Source organism: Glandiceps talaboti, chromosome 17 (assembly GCF_964340395.1).
Source record: "Glandiceps talaboti chromosome 17, keGlaTala1.1, whole genome shotgun sequence".
NCBI classification, from domain to species: Eukaryota; Metazoa; Hemichordata; class Enteropneusta; family Spengelidae; genus Glandiceps; species Glandiceps talaboti.
This window is the reverse complement of record NC_135565.1, coordinates 534,018-556,200: the sequence shown is the minus strand read 5'-3', so window position 1 is coordinate 556,200 and position 22,183 is coordinate 534,018. Positions and strand designations below refer to the sequence as shown.

The window sequence follows — 22,183 nt, the reverse complement described above, 5'->3', positions numbered from 1 at the left end:
TACTTAATCAGTAATTGTTAGTTTAAAAGCATTACGAAGGCATTGAGATCATGAATTCTAGGTGGAAGGAATTTGTAACCATATTGAGAGAGGGCTGTTCAAATGACAAGATGCGAAGGTAGTCAGCCAATCTTTGACCAAACCATAGTGTAAAGTCATAATGTGCAGATTGTATCCATGAAAGTTCATCAATGTAGTAAACATTTACTGTTATATACTTAGTATATCAACAAGAGAATGCATTTTGATAGAAGCTGACACTTGTAATGACAAGTTTTATCGTAGATATTTTAGCATTGATGTATACAAGATAAACGTGACAGCCACTTCAATATCTTGACTGTACCCAAATCCTCAAGGAGCAAAAATATGATGAAATACATGCCCAAAACACACACACACACACACACACACACACACACACACACACACACACACACACACACACATGCATGCATGCGCACACACTGTTATAGCGAAGGGCCAGCTTGTTTATCAATTTTCAGACTCTGTTGTATTGTCATTCAAAAAGCTATTTTTTACACTGTATTGTGAAATACACTGCAATTTTTTAGTTGTTAAATAAACTTTTGAAATTCAAAGACTGTGTGCTATTTCTTAGTATGTGATGAACATGTGGTATATGTGAATTGCCATTGACAACTTCCCAACTTGGATGTTAGTTTTTTTGTCATTCAAAAATTCAATTTTCGGATCCTCCATTACACAAACAATGAAATATATCTTAGACACTTGGTTTAATTTTTATTCCAACTCTCTTATTTAGTCACTAAATACATATTTTTGTACAAGTTCCATCATCAATGATTATTGAGAAAGAAATCATTATAAAAATGGTTGGTACAATTTAGTAAATATTGTACATACCATACTTGTGTGCGTTAGAGCCCATGCTCAGCTAAGGGCCCACCCTTTTGTTTGAAGAGGGTGATATTAATAGAATTTATTAGGCACAAACTCAGTGCCCCCCTAAAGCCGTATGGAATGGTCCACTGAACGATTCCAACGGTTCTGAAGTCACAGCGGGTGCTCAGGCAAAGGCCCAGTCTGTTTATGGGATATAAGTCAGTTGAAAGGGCCCAGGCTCAAACAATGACAAGGACGGTATTGGAAACTAAATTGTTAGAAAAATCGAATCTACAACACATACAAAGAATAGCAGTCAGATAAATGTTCAACAAAATTATTTTGAGCCACAAGTATGCAAGAGACAAATTTTGAATTGCAATTGAATGATCAACACTTTTTTACCTAACAAGTAAATATGTAATCAGGTCATCGTTGCCTTTAAATGCTAATGTGAAGTGGGAAGTGTGAAGTGTGAAGTATGAAGTGGGAAGTATGAAGTGGGAAGTGTGAACTGGGAAGTGGGAAGTGTGAAGTGTGAAGTGTGAAGTGCGAAATCCTAATAGGCTTTCGTACATTAGTAACAAGCATCGTACGGCATGTATAGCACCAAATGCTGAAAAGGATATAGAAACATTGCCATGCCAACCACGATGTCAAAACAAAGGTGAAAAGCTAATAAAACCAGTAGCTAACACCGACAATGGAGAACAATCAAATTATGTAATCAAAGGTTCAATGTGTCCCGCAAAATGCTACCTGATGACACAAATAATTTAATGGGGAAGGTGGTTGGGTTTGACTCCGTAGGCAGAGGCAAAATTAACAATGTTCTCCATACCCAGCTTGAACTAGACTGGGGCTTTGGGCATGTGCTTGCTAATGTCAATAAAGGAGCTTAAATGGGAAAATTATGCATAGCAATTACAGTTGCTCTTCATGGCAAGGTAACCACAGTTCTACATGTATTTGACCGCCTAGTTGGCAAACATTCTGACAAATTCCTTTATTGCCATTATATAATGTTTTGATGATGACATACATACATGTACATCCCCTGAAGGAGTTGTCAGAAAATTGTATACACATGTGTAAAATGAGAGTTTGCCAGCAAATTGTATACACGTGTGTAAAATGAGAGTTTGCCAGCAAATTCAAAGAGGAATGGACTCTTATGGCTTACGGAAAATATTATGTATAAACTAAAATGAAATAAATTAATTACATTACTGGTAGGTACACTTTGCTACTTACTTCTGCTCTTTCTGCATTGTTAACAATTGCTGTAGTTTATTCCTTTGTTCAGTCTCTACTTGTTTCATCATATCTTTCATCACTGTCATAAATGCATTGAACTAAAAATATAGAAATAAAAAATTAGAAAGATACATTTAAGTCATTTAATATACTAGTATATTATACCATACACTAGCCAAGTTATTGCTTTTGAACAGAAAATATGGATTGTATACCTTGGTCGACCGTTCTATGTCATGACAACCTGTACTGTGTCTACATCATTGGTTTTGTGGTTCTACATCACAGACAACCTGTGTCTACATCATTGGTACATGGTTTTGTGGTTCTACATCACGACAACCTGTGTCTACATCATTGGTTTTGTGGTTTTACATCACGACAACCTGTGTCTACATCATTGGTTTTGTGGTTCTACATCACGACAACCTGTGTCTACATCATTGGTTTTGTGGTTCTACATCACGACAACCTGTGTCTACATCATTGGTTCTGCAGTGCTTGAAATATGAGTCAAAACATTCAAAATCACCTGATTTTTCATAAATTATGATTGAGGGGTATAAATTATATTATTCTATTTATTGAGCTATTATTAAAGGTTTTTTTCACTACTTGTCTTACAACGTGAAGTGACAAGGCCCCTTAGTTCACTCATATTTTTCTTGGCAGAACAAAGAAAATTATTGGGGAATAATATCTAAATGTGTATTCTATGACCATATGGCAGTTATATAACAACACATGATAGCAAGGGCAATATCACAATTTATTGCTCACCCTCAGATGGTAGTCATGACCACAAGCCCGAGGTTATGGTTATACATAAAAAACAGAATACTGACCTGATTTAAGTTTAGATTATTATCAATACAGAGTGGAAATACAACTGGTAATACTTTGGCAGCCAAGATGTCTTTAGGAATTCCAAGTTTCTTATGTTCTAATGTTGTCTTATAGATACCTGTCATAAGAAAATAGTGTCAATAGTGTTATAGCATGACTGTATTTGGCTGTTGCTATGGGCATGGTCTTGTTGCTAGGCATATTTGCTTACATTTTTAGAATCATTATTGACTTACATACCCATGCCACATTTCATCTTTACAATATACTGTCATCATTTGGCTGTTGCTATGGGCATGGTTTTGTTGCTAGGCATATTTGCATACATTCTTTGAATCTTTATTCACTTACCTACCCATCCCTGTTGTTATCGTTGTAATATGCATACGCATTTCACTGTTGGTAAGGGCGGGGTCATTGTTGCTAGGGCTAATTGTGTCAAAATGTTTTGAACAATAACTGCAGAATAACACTGCTAGAAACATTCCACTAATGCTCCAACCAAATTTCAGCCCATCTGCTAAGCAGTTTTGGAATTATAGATTTTTAATCTAAAAGACATATTCTTAGCCCTAATTTGCATATCACTGATTGGATCATGATGTCATCAACAATTCTTAATCTAAACATCCCTCAGAATCTTCCATCAAATTTCAAACTGATCTGCAAAGTACTTTTTGAGTTTACGTTTTTTGACCAAAAATCACATTCTTTGACCCAAAACGTACATCTCTGATACAATCATTTTCATTTGAACAATTTCCCAACTAAACTCCAAAAGTAATGTCCCCAGCAAATACCAAGGCAATCAATTGGGCAGCTTTTGAGTTTAAGTCATCCACACACACACACACACATACATACAGACAGACACACAGACAGTCAGACAGACAGACAGACAGACAGATGGATGAATGGACAGACACCCAGACACTACACCATGCACCTGAACTTCATTAGTTCGGTTGTGCTAACTAGAGACTGAAATCAACATCCCTACAAATAATCCAAATATTCTTCCCAGTTGTTTTTGACTTTTAAGTCTCTTTAAGTTTAAAGGTGGAGATGTACAAAAGGAAGATTTGAAGGCAGACATATTTTCAAGTTATTATTTTCCAACAATGAATAAAGTTTACTCCGTCAACCCATAATCAATCTTGATTATCTCAAGGTGTCAATATAACTGCCTCGGAAGAGATCACTTGTCAGTTGATTTTCCATTTCTTTAGTGTTTTAAAGTGTTCACTTCACACATAACAAAAGTATGTCCAGCTTTTTATCTGCCATCTGTCATTTTTTTACAACACGCCTTTATAATGGGAAGGTCAGTAGCAGATTGTTCTCGCTTAAAACTAGACTTACCGAACATTGCCATTACAACTGGACTTAGCTAACATTGCCATTCAAACTAGACTTACCTAACATTGACATCAAACTGGACTTATCAAACATTGCCATTAAAACTGGACTCACCTAACATTCCCATTAAACTAGACTTATCAAACATTGCCATTCAAATTGGACTTATCAAACATTGTCAATAACACTTGACTTATCAAACATTGCCATTGAAATTGGATTTACTTAACAATACCTTCAAATTCGATTTATCAAACATTGCCATCAAAACTAGACTTATCAAACACTGCCATTCAAACTGGACTTACCAAACATTCCCATTAAAACTAGACTTACTTAAAATTGCCTTGAAACTAGACTTACGAAACATTGTCAATAACACTGGACTTATCAAACACTGGCATTCAAACTGGATTCATCACACATTGCAATTCAAACTGGACTTACCTAAAATTGACATCAAACTGGACCTACCAAACAATGCCATTCAACCTGGACTTATCAAACAATGCCATTCAACCTGGACTTATCAAACAATGCCATTCAAACTGGACTTACGAAACAATGCCATTCAAACTGGACTTACCAAACAATGCCATTCAAACTGGACTTACCAAACAATGCCATTCAAACTGGACTTACCAAACAATGCCATTCAAACTGGACTTACCAAACATTGCCATTCAAACTGGACTTACCAAACATTGCCATTCAAACTAGACTTACCAAACATTGCCATTCAAACTGGACATACCAAACATTGCCATTCAAACTGGACTTATCAAACATTGCCATTCAAACTGGACTTACCAAACATTGCCATTCAAACTGGACTTACCAAACATTGCCATTCAAACTGGACTTACCAAACATTGCCATTCAAACTGGACTTGCCAAACAATACCATTCAAACTGGACTTACCTAACAATGCCATTCCAACTGGACTTACCAAACATTGCCATTCAAACTGGACTTACCAAACATTGCCATTCAAACTGGACTTACCAAACATTGCCATTCAAACTGGACTTACCTAAAATTGCCATTCAAACTGGACTTATCAAACATTGCCATTCAAACTGGACTTACCAAACATTGCCATTCAAACTGGACTTACCAAACATTGCCATTCAAACTAGACTTACCAAACATTGCCATTCAAACTGGACATACCAAACATTGCCATTCAAACTGGACTTATCAAACATTGCCATTCAAACTGGACTTACCAAACATTGCCATTCAAACTGGACTTACCAAACATTGCCATTCAAACTGGACTTACCAAACATTGCCATTCAAACTGGACTTGCCAAACAATACCATTCAAACTGGACTTACCTAACAATGCCATTCCAACTGGACTTACCAAACATTGCCATTCAAACTGGACTTACCAAACATTGCCATTCAAACTGGACTTACCAAACATTGCCATTCAAACTGGACTTACCTAAAATTGCCATTCAAACTGGACTTATCAAACATTGCCATTCAAACTGGACTTACCAAACAATGCCATTCAAATTGGACTTATCAAACATTGCCTTCAAACTAGACTTGTCAAACATTGCCATTAAAACTGGACTTACCTAACATTGCCATTCAAACTGGACTTATCAAACATTGCCATTCAAACTGGACTTACCAAACAATGCCATTCAAATTGGACTTATCAAACATTGCCTTCAAACTAGACTTGTCAAACATTGCCTTCAAACTAGACTTGTCAAACATTGCCATTCAAACTGGACTTACCTAACAATGCCATTCCAACTGGACTTACCTAACATTGCCATTCAAACTGGACTTACCAAACATTGCCATTCAAACTGGACTTACCAAACATTGCCTTCAAACTGGACTTACCTAACATTGCCATTCAAACTGGACTTACCAAACATTGCCATTCAAACTGGACTTACCTAACATTGCCATTCAAACTGGACTTACCAAACATTGCCTTCAAACTGGACTTATCAAACAATGCCATTCAAACTGGACTTACCTAACATTGCCATTCAAACTGGACTTACCTAACATTGCCATTCAAACTGGACTTACCAAACATTGCCTTCAAACTGGACTTATCAAACAATGCCATTCAAACTGGACTTACCTAACATTGCCTTCAAACTAGACTTGTCAAACAATGCCATTAAAACTGGACTTACCTAACATTGCCATTCAAACTGGACTTATCAAACATTGCCATTCAAACTAGACTTACCAAACATTGCCATTCAAACTGGACTTATCAAACATTGCCATTCAAACTGGACTTATCAAACATTGCCTTCAAACTAGACTTGTCAAACATTGCCATTCAAACTGGACTTATCAAACATTGCCATTCAAATTGGACTTATCAAACATTGCCTTCAAACTAGACTTGTCAAACATTGCCATTCAAACTGGACTTACCTAACATTGCCATTCAAACTGGACTTATCAAACATTGCCATTCAAACTGGACTTACCAAACAATGCCATTCAAATTCGACTTATCAAACATTGCCTTCAAACTAGACTTGTCAAACATTGCCATTAAAACTGGACTTACCTAACATTGCCATTAAAACTGGTGGTTCCTTAGATGGTATTTGTGCGAGTAAAGGGAATATTTCATCCAAGACAAACCATTTATCCATGTACTCTAGTAATCTGCCTACACATACAAGACAGTGAACTCTCACCTGAAATTATACACACACTTATTTAGATACTGTAATGAAATGATTTCTGTAAAATGAACAAATTGAAAGTTTGGCAAATTACGAAAGATTCAAAATTTTAACTGTAAAATTCATCCCAAAATAGCAAATATACAATTTATGAATGATAAATAATTACATGATACTAACTATATGAAAGTAGAGCAGTGTTAACTAGCAATATGAAAGTAGAGTAATGTTAACTAGCAATATGAAAGTAGAGTAATGTTAACTAGCAATATGAAAGCAGAGTAGTGGTAACTAGCAATATGAAAGTAGAGCAGTGTTAACTAGCAATATGAAAGTAGAGTAATGTTAACTAGCAATATGAAAATAGAGCAGTGTTAACTAGCAATATGAAAGTAGAGCAGTGTTAACTAGCAATATGAAAGTAGAGTAGTGTTAACTAGCAATATGAAAGTAGAGTAGTGTTAACTAGCAATATGAAAGTAGAGTAATGTTAACTAGCAATATGAAAATAGAGCAGTGTTAACTAGTAATATGAAAGTAGAGCAGTGTTAACTAGCAATATGAAAATAGAGTAATGTTAACTAGCAATATGAAAGTAGAGCAGTGTTAACTAGCAATATGAAAGTAGAGCAGTGTTAACTAGCAATATGAAAGTATAGTATTAACTAGCAATATGAAAGTAGAGCAGTGTTAAATAGCAATATGAAAATAGAGTAGTGTTAACTAGCAATATGAAAGTAGAGCAGTGTTAACTAGCAATATGAAAGTAGAGCAGTGTTAACTAGCAATATGAAAATAGAGTAGTGTTAACTAGCAATATGAAAGTAGAGCAGTGTTAACTAGCAATATGAAAATTGAGCAGTGTTAACTAGCAATATGAAAATAGAGTAATGTTAACTAGCAATATGAAAGTAGAGCAGTGTTAACTAGCAATATGAAAGTAGAGTAGTGTTAACTAGTATGAAAGTAGAGTAGTGTTAACTAGCAATATGAAAGTAGAGTAATGTTAACTAGCTATATGAAAGTAGAGTAGTGTTAACTAGTATGAAAGTAGAGTAGTGTTAACTAGCAATATGAAAGTAGAGTAATGTTAATTAGCAATATGAAAGTAGAGTAGTGTTAACTAGTATGAAAGTAGAGTAGTGTTAACTAGCAATATGAAAGTAGAGTAATGTTAACTAGCAATATGAAAGTAGAGTAATGTTAACTAGCAATATGAAAGTAGAGTAGTGTTAACTACCAATATGAAAGTAGAGTAATGTTAACTAGCAATATGAAAGTAGAGTAGTGTTAACTAGCAATATGAAAGTAGAGTAATGTTAACTAGCAATATGAAAGTAGAGTAATGTTAACTAGCAATATGAAAGTAGAGCACTGTTAACTAGCAATATGAAAGTAGAGTAGTGTTAACTAGCAATATGAAAGTAGAGTAATGTTAACTAGCAATATGAAAGTAGAGCAGTGTTAACTAGCAATATGAAAGTAGAGTAATGTTAACTAGCAATATGAAAGTAGAGCAGTGTTAACTAGCAATATGAAAGTAGAGCAGTGTTAACTAGCAATATGAAAGTAGAGTAGTGTTAACTAGCAATATGAAAGTAGAGCAGTGTTAACTAGCAATATGAAAGTAGAGCAGTGTTAACTAGCAATATGAAAGTAGAGTAATGTTAACTAGCAATATGAAAGTAGAGTAATGTTAACTAGCAATATGAAAGTAGAGTAGTGTTAACTAGCAATATGAAAGTAGAGTAGTGTTAACTTGAATATGAAAGTAGAGTAGTGTTAACTAGCAATATGAAAGTAGAGCAGTGTTAACTAGCAATATGAAAGTAGAGTAATGTTAACTAGCAATATGAAAGTAGAGTAGTGTTAACTAGCAATATGAAAGTAGAGCAGTGTTAACTAGCAATACGAAAGTAGAGCAGTGTTAATTAGCAATATGAAAGTATAGTAGTGTTAACTAGCAATATGAAAGTAGAGCAGTGTTAACTAGCAATATGAAAGTAGAGTAATGTTAACTAGCAATATGAAAGTAGAGTAATGTTAACTAGCAATATGAAAGTAGAATAGTGTTAACTAGCAATATGAAAGTAGAGCAGTGTTAACTAGCAATACGAAAGTAGAGTAATGTTAACTAGCAATATGAAAGTAGAGTAGTGTTAACTAGCAATATGAAAGTAGAGCAGTGTTAACTAGCAATATGAAAGTAGAGCAGTGTTAACTAGCAATACGAAAGTAGAGCGGTGTTAATTAGCAATATGAAAGTATAGTAGTGTTAACTAGCAATATGAAAGTAGAGCAGTGTTAACTAGCAATATGAAAGTAGAGCAGTGTTAACTAGCAATATGAAAGTAGAGTAATGTTAACTAGCAATATGAAAGTAGAGTAATGTTAACTAGCAATATGAAAGTAGAGTAATGTTAACTAGCAATATGAAAATAGAGTAGTATTAACTAGCAATATGAAAGTAGAGCAGTGTTAACTAGCAATATGAAAATAGAGTAGTATTAACTAGCAATATGAAAGTAGAGTAGTGTTAATTAGCAATATGAAAGTAGAGTAGTATTAACTAGCAATATGAAAGTAGAGTAGTATTAACTAGCAATATGAAAGTAGAGTAGTGTTAACTAGCAATATGAAAGTAGAGTAGTATTAACTAGCAATATGAAAATAGAGTAGTATTAACTAGCAATATGAAAATAGAGTAGTATTAACTAGCAATATGAAAGTAGAGTAGTATTAACTAGCAATATGAAAGTAGAGTAGTATTAACTAGCAATATGAAAGTAGAGTAGTATTAACTAGCAATATGAAAGTAGAGTAGTATTAACTAGCAATATGAAAGTAGAGTAGTATTAACTAGCAATATGAAAATAGAGTAGTATTAACTAGCAATATGAAAGTAGAGTAGTGTTAATTAGCAATATGAAAGTAGAGTAGTATTAACTAGCAATATGAAAGTAGAGTAGTATTAACTAGCAATATGAAAGTAGAGTAATGTTAACTAGCAATATGAAAGTAGAGTAGTGTTAATTAGCAATATGAAAGTAGAGTAGTGTTAATTAGCAATATGAAAGTAGAGTAGTATTAACTAGCAATATGAAAGTAGAGTAGTGTTAATTAGCAATATGAAAGTAGAGTAGTGTTAACTAGCAATATGAAAGTAGAGTAATGTTAACTAGCAATATGAAAGTAGAGTAATATTAACTAGCAATATGAAAGTAGAGCAGTGTTAACTAGCAATATGAAAGTAGAGCAGTGTTAACTTGAATATGAAAGTAGAGTAGTGTTAACTAGCAATATGAAAGTAGAGTAATGTTAACTAGCAATATGAAAGTAGAGTAATGTTAACTAGCAATATGAAAGTAGAGTAATGTTAACTAGCAATATGAAAGTAGAGCAGTGTTAACTAGCAATATGAAAGTAGAGCAGTGTTAAATTGAATATGAAAGTAGAGCAGTGTTAACTAGCAATATGAAAGTAGAGTAATGTTAACTAGCAATATGAAAGTAGAGTAGTGTTAACTAGCAATATGAAAGTAGAGTAATGTTAACTAGCAATATGAAAGTAGAGTAATGTTAACTAGCAATATGAAAGTAGAGCAGTGTTAACTAGCAATATGAAAGTAGAGCAGTGTTAACTAGCAATATGAAAGTAGAGTAATGTTAACTAGCAATATGAAAGTAGAGTAGTGTTAACTAGCAATATGAAAGTAGAGTAGTGTTAATTAGCAATATGAAAGTAGAGCAGTGTTAACTAGCAATATGAAAGTAGAGCAGTGTTAACTAGCAATATGAAAGTAGAGCAGTGTTAACTAGCAATATGAAAGTAGAGCAGTGTTAACTAGCAATATGAAAGTAGAGCAGTGTTAACTAGCAATATGAAAGTAGAGTAATGTTAACTAGCAATATGAAAGTAGAGTAGTGTTAACTAGCAATATGAAAGTAGAGTAGTGTTAATTAGCAATATGAAAGTAGAGCAGTGTTAACTAGCAATATGAAAGTAGAGCAGTGTTAACTAGCAATATGAAAGTAGAGTAGTGTTAACTAGCAATATGAAAGTAGAGTAGTGTTAATTAGCAATATGAAAGTAGAGTAGTGTTAACTAGCAATATGAAAGTAGAGTAATGTTAACTAGCAATATGAAAGTAATGTTAACTAGCAATATGAAAGAAGAGCAGTGTTAACTAGCAATATGAAAGTAGAGTAGTGTTAACTAGCAATATGAAAGTAGAGTAATGTTAACTAGCAATATGAAAGTAGAGTAATGTTAACTAGCAATATGAAAGTAGAGTAGTGTTAACTAGCAATATGAAAGTAGAGTAGTGTTAACTAGCAATATGAAAGTAGAGTAGTGTTAACTAGCAACATGAAAGTAGAGTAGTGTTAACTAGTATGAAAGTAGAGTAGTGTTAACTAGCAATATGAAAGTAGAGTAATGTTAACTAGCAATATGAAAGTAGAGTAATGTTAACTAGCAATATGAAAGTAGAGTAGTGTTAACTAGCAATATGAAAGTAGAGTAATGTTAACTAGCAATATGAAAGTAGAGTAGTGTTAACTAGCAATATGAAAGTAGAGTAGTGTTAACTAGCAATATGAAAGTAGAGTAATGTTAACTAGTAACATGAAAGTAGAGTAATGTTAACTAGCAATATGAAAGTAGAGTAGTGTTAACTAGCAATATGAAAGTAGAGTAGTGTTAACTAGCAATATGAAAGTAGAGCAGTGTTAACTAGCAATATGAAAGTAGAGTAGTGTTAACTAGCAATATGAAAGTAGAGCAGTGTTAACTAGCAATATGAAAGTAGAGCAGTGTTTACTAGCAATATGAAAGTAGAGCAGTGTTAACTAGCAATATGAAAGTAGAGTAGTGTTAACTAGCAATATGAAAGTAGAGCAGTGTTTACTAGCAATATGAAAGTAGAGTAATGTTAACTAGCAATATGAAAGTAGAGTAATGTTAACTAGCAATATGAAAGTAGAGTAATGTTAACTAGCAATATGAAAGTAGAGTAGTGTTAACTAGCAATATGAAAGTAGAGCAGTGTTAACTAGCAATATGAAAGTAGAGTAGTGTTAACTAGCAATATGAAAGTAGAGTAATGTTAACTAGCAATATGAAAGTAGAGTAATGTTAACTAGCAATATGAAAGTAGAGTAGTGTTAACTAGCAATATGAAAGTAGAGTAATGTTAACTAGCAATATGAAAGTAGAGCAGTGTTAACTAGCAATATGAAAGTAGAGTAGTGTTAACTAGCAATATGAAAGTAGAGTAGTGTTAACTAGCAATATGAAAGTAGAGTAATGTTAACTAGCAATATGAAAGTAGAGTAGTGTTAATTAGCAATATGAAAGTAGAGTAGTGTTAACTAGCAATATGAAAGTAGAGTAATGTTAACTAGCAATATGAAAGTAGAGTAGTGTTAACTAGCAATATGAAAGCAGAGTAATGTTAACTAGCAATATGAAAGTAGAGTAATGTTAACTAGCAATATGAAAGTAGAGTAGTGTTAACTAGCAATATCAAAGTAGAGTAATGTTAACTAGCAATATGAAAGTAGAGTAGTGTTAACTAGCAATATGAAAGTAGAGTAGTGTTAATTAGCAATATGAAAGTAGAGTAGTGTTAACTAGCAATATGAAAGTAGAGTAATGTTAACTAGCAATAAGAAAGTAGAGTAGTGTTAACTAGCAATATGAAAGCAGAGTAATGTTAACTAGCAATATGAAAGTAGAGTAGTGTTAATTAGCAATATGAAAGTAGAGTAATGTTAACTAGCAATATGAAAGTAGAGTAGTGTTAATTAGCAATATGAAAGTAGAGTAATGTTAACTAGCAATATGAAAGTAAAGTAATGTTAATTAGCAATATGAAAGTAGAGTAGTGTTAACTAGCAATATGAAAGTAGAGTAATGTTAACTAGCAATATCAAAGTAGAGCAGTGTTAACTAGCAATATGAAAGTAGAGTAATGTTAACTAGCAATATGAAAGTAGAGTAATGTTAACTAGCAATATGAAAGTAGAGCAGTGTTAACTAGCAATATGAAAGAAGAAGATTAACGTCATTGAATTTTTCGGTGAAATCCATATAGTTATAGGGTATACACCCTTCCGTTTTAGTAATTTTAAACTATCAGGGAATTCTTGTTTTGTGTATTTAAAATCACTACTAGACTGTGATAGATATGAAGACTGTCAGAATATACTACATCAATACTAGACTGTGATAGATATGAAGACTGTCAGAATATACTATATCAATACTAGACTGTGATAGATATGAAGACTGTCAGAATATACTACATCAATACTAGACTATAATAGATATTAAGACGGTCAGAATATACTACATCAATACTAGAATGTGATAGATATGAAGACTGTCAGAATATACTACATCAATACTAAACTATAATAGATATGAAGACTGTCAGAATATACTATATCAATACTAGACTGTGATAGATATGAAGACAGTCAGAATATATTACATCAATACTAGACTGTGATAGATATGAAGACGGTCAGAATATACTATATCAATACTAGACTGTGATAGATATGAAGACTGTCAGAATATACTACATCAATACTAGACTATAATAGATATGAAGACTGTCAGAATATACTACATCAATACTAGACTATAATAGATATGAAGACTGTTAGAATATACTACATCAATACTAGACTGTAATAGATATGAAGACTGTCAGAATATACTACATCAATACTAGACTGTAATAGATATGAAGACTGTCAGAATATACTATATCAATACTAGACTGTAATAGATATGAAGACTGTCAGAATATACTACATCAATACTAGACTGTAATAGATATGAAGACTGTCAGAATATACTACATCAATACTAGACTATAATAGATATGAAGACTGTCAGAATATACTATATCAATACTAGACTATAATAGATATGAAGACTGTGACAATATACTACATCAATACTAGAATGTAATAGATATGAAGACTGTGACAATATACTACATCAATACTAGAATGTAATAGATATGAAGACTGTCAGAATATACTACATCAATACTAGACTATAATAGATATGAAGACTGTCAGAATATACTACATCAATACTAGACTATAATAGATATGAAGACTGTCAGAATATACTACATCAATACTAGACTATAATAGATATGAAGACTGTTAGAATATACTATATCAATACTAGACTGTGATAGATATGAAGACTGTCAGAATATACTACATCAATACTAGACTGTGATAGATATGAAGACTGTCAGAATATACTACATCAATACTAGAATGTAATAGATATGAAGACTGTCAGAATATAATACATCAATACTTGTAGACTGTGATAGATATGAAGACTGTCAGAATATACTACATCAATACTAGAATGTAATAGATATGAAGACTGTCAGAATATACTATATCAATACTAGACTGTAATAGATATGAAGACTGTCAGAATATACTACATCAATACTAGACTATAATAGATATGAAGACTGTCAGAATATACTATATCAATACTAGACTGTGATAGATATGAAGACTGTCAGAATATACTACATCAATACTAGACTGTGATAGATATGAAGACTGTCAGAATATACTATATCAATACTAGAATGTAATAGATATGAAGACTGTCAGAATATACTACATCAATACTAGACTATAATAGATATGAAGACTGTCAGAATATACTACATCAATACTAGACTGTGATAGATATGAAGACTGTCAGAATATACTACATCAATACTAGACTATAATAGATATGAAGACTGTCAGAATATACTATATCAATACTAGACTATAATAGATATGAAGACTGTCAGAATATACTACATCAATACTAGACTGTAATAGATATGAAGACTGTCAGAATATACTATATCAATACTAGACTGTGATAGATATGAAGACTGTCAGAATATACTATATCAATACTAGAATGTGATAGATATGAAGACTGTCAGAATATACTACATCAATACTAGACTATAATAGATATGAAGACTGTCAGAATATACTATATCAATACTAGACTGTAATAGATATGAAGACTGTCAGAATATACTACATCAATACTAGACTATAATAGATATGAAGACTGTCAGAATATACTACATCAATACTAGAATGTAATAGATATGAAGACTGTCAGAATATACTATATCAATACTAGACTATAATAGATATGAAGACTGTCAGAATATACTACATCAATACTAGACTATAATAGATATGAAGACTGTCAGAATATACTACATCAATACTAGAATGTAATAGATATGAAGACGGTCAGAATATACTATATCAATACTAGACTATAATAGATATGAAGACTGTCAGAATATACTACATCAATACTAGAATGTAATAGATATGAAGACTGTCAGAATATACTATATCAATACTAGACTATAATAGATATGAAGACTGTCAGAATATACTACATCAATACTAGACTATAATAGATATGAAGACTGTCAGAATATACTACATCAATACTAGAATGTAATAGATATGAAGACGGTCAGAATATACTATATCAATACTAGACTGTAATAGATATGAAGACTGTGAGAATATACTACATCAATACTAGACTGTGATAGATATGAAGACTGTCAGAATATACTACATCAATACTAGACTATAATAGATATGAAGACTGTCAGAATATACTACATCAATACTAGACTATAATAGATATGAAGACTGTCAGAATATACTACATCAATACTAGACTGTGATAGATATGAAGACGGTCAGAATATACTATATCAATACTAGACTATAATAGATATGAAGACTGTCAGAATATACTACATCAATACTAGAATGTAATAGATATGAAGACTGTCAGAATATACTACATCAATACTAGACTGTAATAGATATGAAGACTGTCAGAATATATTACATCAATACTAGACTATAATAGATATGAAGACGGTCAGAATATACTACATCAATACTAGAATGTAATAGATATGAAGACTGTCAGAATATACTACATCAATACTAGACTGTGATAGATATGAAGACTGTCAGAATATACTACATCAATACTAGACTATAATAGATATGAAGACTGTCAGAATATACATCAATACTAGACTATAATAGATATGAAGACTGTCAGAATATACTATATCAATACTAGACTGTGATAGATATGAAGACTGTCAGAATATACTACATCAATACTAGACTATAATAGATATGAAGACTGTCAGAATATACTACATCAATACTAGAATGTAATAGATATGAAGACTGTCAGAATATACTACATCAATACTAGACTGTAATAGATATGAAGACTGTCAGAATATACTACATCAATACTAGAATGTAATAGATATGAAGACGGTCAGAATATACTATATCAATACTAGACTGTGATAGATATGAAGACTGTCAGAATATACTACATCAATACTAGACTATAATAGATATGAAGACTGTCAGAATATACTATATCAATACTAGACTGTAATAGATATGAAGACTGTCAGAATATACTATATCAATACTAGACTGTGATAGATATGAAGACTGTCAGAATATACTACATCAATACTAGACTATAATAGATATGAAGACTGTCAGAATATACTATATCAATACTAGACTGTAATAGATATGAAGACTGTCAGAATATACTACATCAATACTAGACTTTGATAGATATGAAGACTGTCAGAATATACTATATCAATACTAGACTATAATAGATATGAAGACTGTCAGAATATACTATATCAATACTAGACTGTGATAGATATGAAGACTGTCAGAATATACTATATCAATACTAGACTATAATAGATATGAAGACTGTCAGAATATACTACATCAATACTAGACTATAATAGATATGAAGACTGTCAGAATATACTATATCAATACTAGACTTTGATAGATATGAAGACTGTCAGAATATACTACATCAATACTAGACTATAATAGATATGAAGACTGTCAGAATATACTATATCAATACTAGACTGTAATAGATATGAAGACTGTCAGAATATACTACATCAATACTAGACTTTGATAGATATGAAGACTGTCAGAATATACTACATCAATACTAGACTATAATAGATATGAAGACTGTCAGAATATACTACATCAATACTAGACTATAATAGATATGAAGACGGTCAGAATATACTACATCAATACTAGAATGTAATAGATATGAAGACTGTCAGAATATACTACATCAATACTTGTAGACTGTGATAGATATGAAGACTGTCAGAATATACTATATCAATACTAGACTGTAATAGATATGAAGACTGTCAGAATATACTACATCAATACTAGACTATAATAGATATGAAGACTGTCAGAATATACTACATCAATACTAGACTGTGATAGATATGAAGACGGTCAGAATATACTATATCAATACTAGACTGTGATAGATATGAAGACTGTCAGAATATACTACATCAATACTAGAATGTAATAGATATGAAGACTGTCAGAATATACTACATCAATACTAGACTATAATAGATATGAAGACGGTCAGAATATACTACATCAATACTAGAATGTAATAGATATGAAGACTGTCAGAATATACTACATCAATACTAGACTGTGATAGATATGAAGACTGTCAGAATATACTACATCAATACTAGATTGTGATAGATATGAAGACTGTCAGAATATACTACATCAATACTAGACTGTGATAGATATGAAGACTGTCAGAATATACTACATCAATACTAGACTATAATAAATATGAAGACGGTCAGAATATACTATATCAATACTAGACTATGATAGATATGAAGACTGTCAGAATATACTACATCAATACTAGACTATAATAAATATGAACTGTCAGAATATACTACATCAATACTAGACTATGATAGATATGAAGACTGTCAGAATATACTATATCAATACTAGACTATAATAGATATGAAGACTGTCAGAATATACTATATCAATACTAGACTATAATAGATATGAAGACTGTCAGAATATACTACATCAATACTAGACTATAATAGATATGAAGACTGTCAGAATATACTACATCAATACTAGACTGTGATAGATATGAAGACTGTCAGAATATACTATATCAATACTAGACTGTAATAGATATGAAGACTGTCAGAATATACTACATCAATACTAGACTATAATAGATATGAAGACTGTCAGAATATACTACATCAATACTAGACTATAATAGATATGAAGACTGTCAGAATATACTACATCAATACTAGACTGTAATAGATATGAAGACTGTCAGAATATACTATATCAATACTAGACTGTGATAGATATGAAGACTGTCAGAATATACTACATGAATACTAGACGGTGATAGATATGAAGACTGTCAGAATATACTACATCAATACTAGACTGTAATAGATATGAAGACTGTCAGAATATACTATATCAATACTAGACTGTGATAGATATGAAGACTGTCAGAATATACTACATCAATACTAGACTATAATAGATATGAAGACTGTCAGAATATACTATATCAATACTAGACTGTAATAGATATGAAGACTGTCAGAATATACTACATCAATACTAGACTTTGATAGATATGAAGACTGTCAGAATATACTATATCAATACTAGACTATAATAGATATGAAGACTGTCAGAATATACTATATCAATACTAGACTGTGATAGATATGAAGACTGTCAGAATATACTATATCAATACTAGACTATAATAGATATGAAGACTGTCAGAATATACTACATCAATACTAGACTGTAATAGATATGAAGACTGTCAGAATATACTATATCAATACTAGACTGTAATAGATATGAAGACTGTCAGAATATACTACATCAATACTAGACTATAATAGATATGAAGACTGTCAGAATATACTATATCAATACTAGACTTTGATAGATATGAAGACTGTCAGAATATACTACATCAATACTAGACTATAATAGATATGAAGACTGTCAGAATATACTATATCAATACTAGACTGTAATAGATATGAAGACTGTCAGAATATACTACATCAATACTAGACTTTGATAGATATGAAGACTGTCAGAATATACTACATCAATACTAGACTATAATAGATATGAAGACTGTCAGAATATACTACATCAATACTAGACTATAATAGATATGAAGACGGTCAGAATATACTACATCAATACTAGAATGTAATAGATATGAAGACTGTCAGAATATACTACATCAATACTTGTAGACTGTGATAGATATGAAGACTGTCAGAATATACTATATCAATACTAGACTGTAATAGATATGAAGACTGTCAGAATATACTACATCAATACTAGACTATAATAGATATGAAGACTGTCAGAATATACTACATCAATACTAGACTGTGATAGATATGAAGACGGTCAGAATATACTATATCAATACTAGACTGTGATAGATATGAAGACTGTCAGAATATACTACATCAATACTAGAATGTAATAGATATGAAGACTGTCAGAATATACTACATCAATACTAGACTATAATAGATATGAAGACGGTCAGAATATACTACATCAATACTAGAATGTAATAGATATGAAGACTGTCAGAATATACTACATCAATACTAGACTGTGATAGATATGAAGACTGTCAGAATATACTACATCAATACTAGACTGTGATAGATATGAAGACTGTCAGAATATACTACATCAATACTAGACTGTGATAGATATGAAGACTGTCAGAATATACTACATCAATACTAGACTATAATAAATATGAAGACGGTCAGAATATACTATATCAATACTAGACTATGATAGATATGAAGACTGTCAGAATATACTACATCAATACTAGACTATAATAAATATGAAGACTGTCAGAATATACTACATCAATACTAGACTATGATAGATATGAAGACTGTCAGAATATACTATATCAATACTAGACTATAATAGATATGAAGACTGTCAGAATATACTATATCAATACTAGACTGTAATAGATATGAAGACTGTCAGAATATACTACATCAATACTAGACTATAATAGATATGAAGACTGTCAGAATATACTACATCAATACTAGACTGTAATAGATATGAAGACGGTCAGAATATACTACATCAATACTAGACTATAATAGATATGAAGACTGTCAGAATATACTACATCAATACTAGACTGTAATAGATATGAAGACTGTCAGAATATACTATATCAATACTAGACTGTGATAGATATGAAGACTGTCAGAATATACTACATGAATACTAGACGGTGATAGATATGAAGACTGTCAGAATATACTACATCAATACTAGACTGTAAAAGATATGAAGACTGTCAGAATATACTATATCAATACTAGACTGTGATAGATATGAAGACTGTCAGAATATACTACATCAATACTAAACTATAATAGATATGAAGACTGTCAGAATATACTATATCAATACTAGACTGTGATAGATATGAAGACTGTCAGAATATACTATATCAATACTAGACTGTGATAGATATGAAGACTGTCAGAATATACTATATCAATACTAGACTATAATAGATATGAAGACTGTCAGAATATACTACATCAATACTAGACTGTAATAGATATGAAGACTGTCAGAATATACTACATCAATACTAGACTGTGATAGATATGAAGACTGTCAGAACATACTACATCAATACTAGACTGTAATAGATATGAAGACTGTCAGAATATACTACATCAATACTAGACTGTAATAGATATGAAGACTGTCAGAATATACTACATCAATACTAAACTATAATAGATATGAAGACTGTCAGAATATACTATATCAATACTAGACTGTAATAGATATGAAGACTGTCAGAATATACTACATCAATACTAGACTATAATAGATATGAAGACTGTCAGAATATACTACATCAATACTAGACTGTGATAGATATGAAGACTGTCAGAATATACTACATCAATACTAGACTGTAATAGATATGAAGACTGTCAGAATATACTATATCAATACTAGACTATGATAGATATGAAGACTGTCAGAATATACTACATCAATTCTAGACTATAATAGATATGAAGACTGTCAGAATATACTATATCAATACTAGACTGTAATAGATATGAAGACTGTCAGAATATACTACATCAATACTAGACTGTAATAGATATGAAGACTGTGACAATATACTACATCAATACTAGACTGTGATAGATATGAAGACTGTCAAAATATACTATATCAATACTAGACTATGATAGATATGAAGACTGTCAGAATATACTACATCAATACTAGACTGTAATAGATATGAAGACTGTGACAATATACTACATCAATACTAGACTGTGATAGATATGAAGACTGTCAGAATATACTATATCAATACTAGACTATAATAGATATGAAGACTGTCAGAATATACTACATCAATACTAGACTGTAATAGATATGAAGACTGTGACAATATACTACATCAATACTAGACTGTGATAGATATGAAGACTGTCAGAATATACTATATCAATACTAGACTATGATAGATATGAAGACTGTTAGAATATACTATATCAATACTAGACTGTGATAGATATGAAGACTGTCAGAATATACTACATCAATACTAGACTATAATAGATATGAAGACTGTCAGAATATACTACATCAATACTAAACTATAATAGATATGAAGACTGTCAGAATATACTACATCAATACTAGACTATAATAGATATGAAGACTGTTAGAATATACTACATCAATACTAGACTATAATAGATATGAAGACTGTCAGAATATACTACATCAATACTAGAATGTAATAGATATGAAGACTGTCAGAATATACTACATCAATACTAGACTATAATAGATATGAAGACTGTCAGAATATACTATATCAATACTAAACTATAATAGATATGAAGACGGTCAGAATATACTACATCAATACTAGACTGTGATAGATATGAAGACTGTCAGAATATACTACATCAATACTAGACTGTGATAGATATGAAGACTGTCAGAATATACTACATCAATACTAGACTGTGATAGATATGAAGACTGTCAGAATATACTATATCAATACTAGACTATAATAG

The 22,183-nt window shown here is 31.4% G+C and overlaps 1 protein-coding gene across 1 annotated transcript in view; it reads right to left on the bottom strand.

The window, feature by feature from the left end:
* The window catches only part of LOC144448303 (SCY1-like protein 2), a 153,696-nt gene that overhangs the window by 18,389 nt on the left and 113,124 nt on the right, over window positions 1–22,183 (bottom strand). Inside the window, exons 12-14 of the mRNA XM_078138490.1 lie at window positions 6,894–7,026; window positions 2,970–3,088; window positions 2,122–2,222 (exon numbers count right to left, since the gene is read on the bottom strand). Coding sequence (XP_077994616.1) covers window positions 2,122–2,222; window positions 2,970–3,088; window positions 6,894–7,026 — 353 coding nt within the window. The remainder of the gene's footprint in view (window positions 1–2,121; window positions 2,223–2,969; window positions 3,089–6,893; window positions 7,027–22,183) is intronic.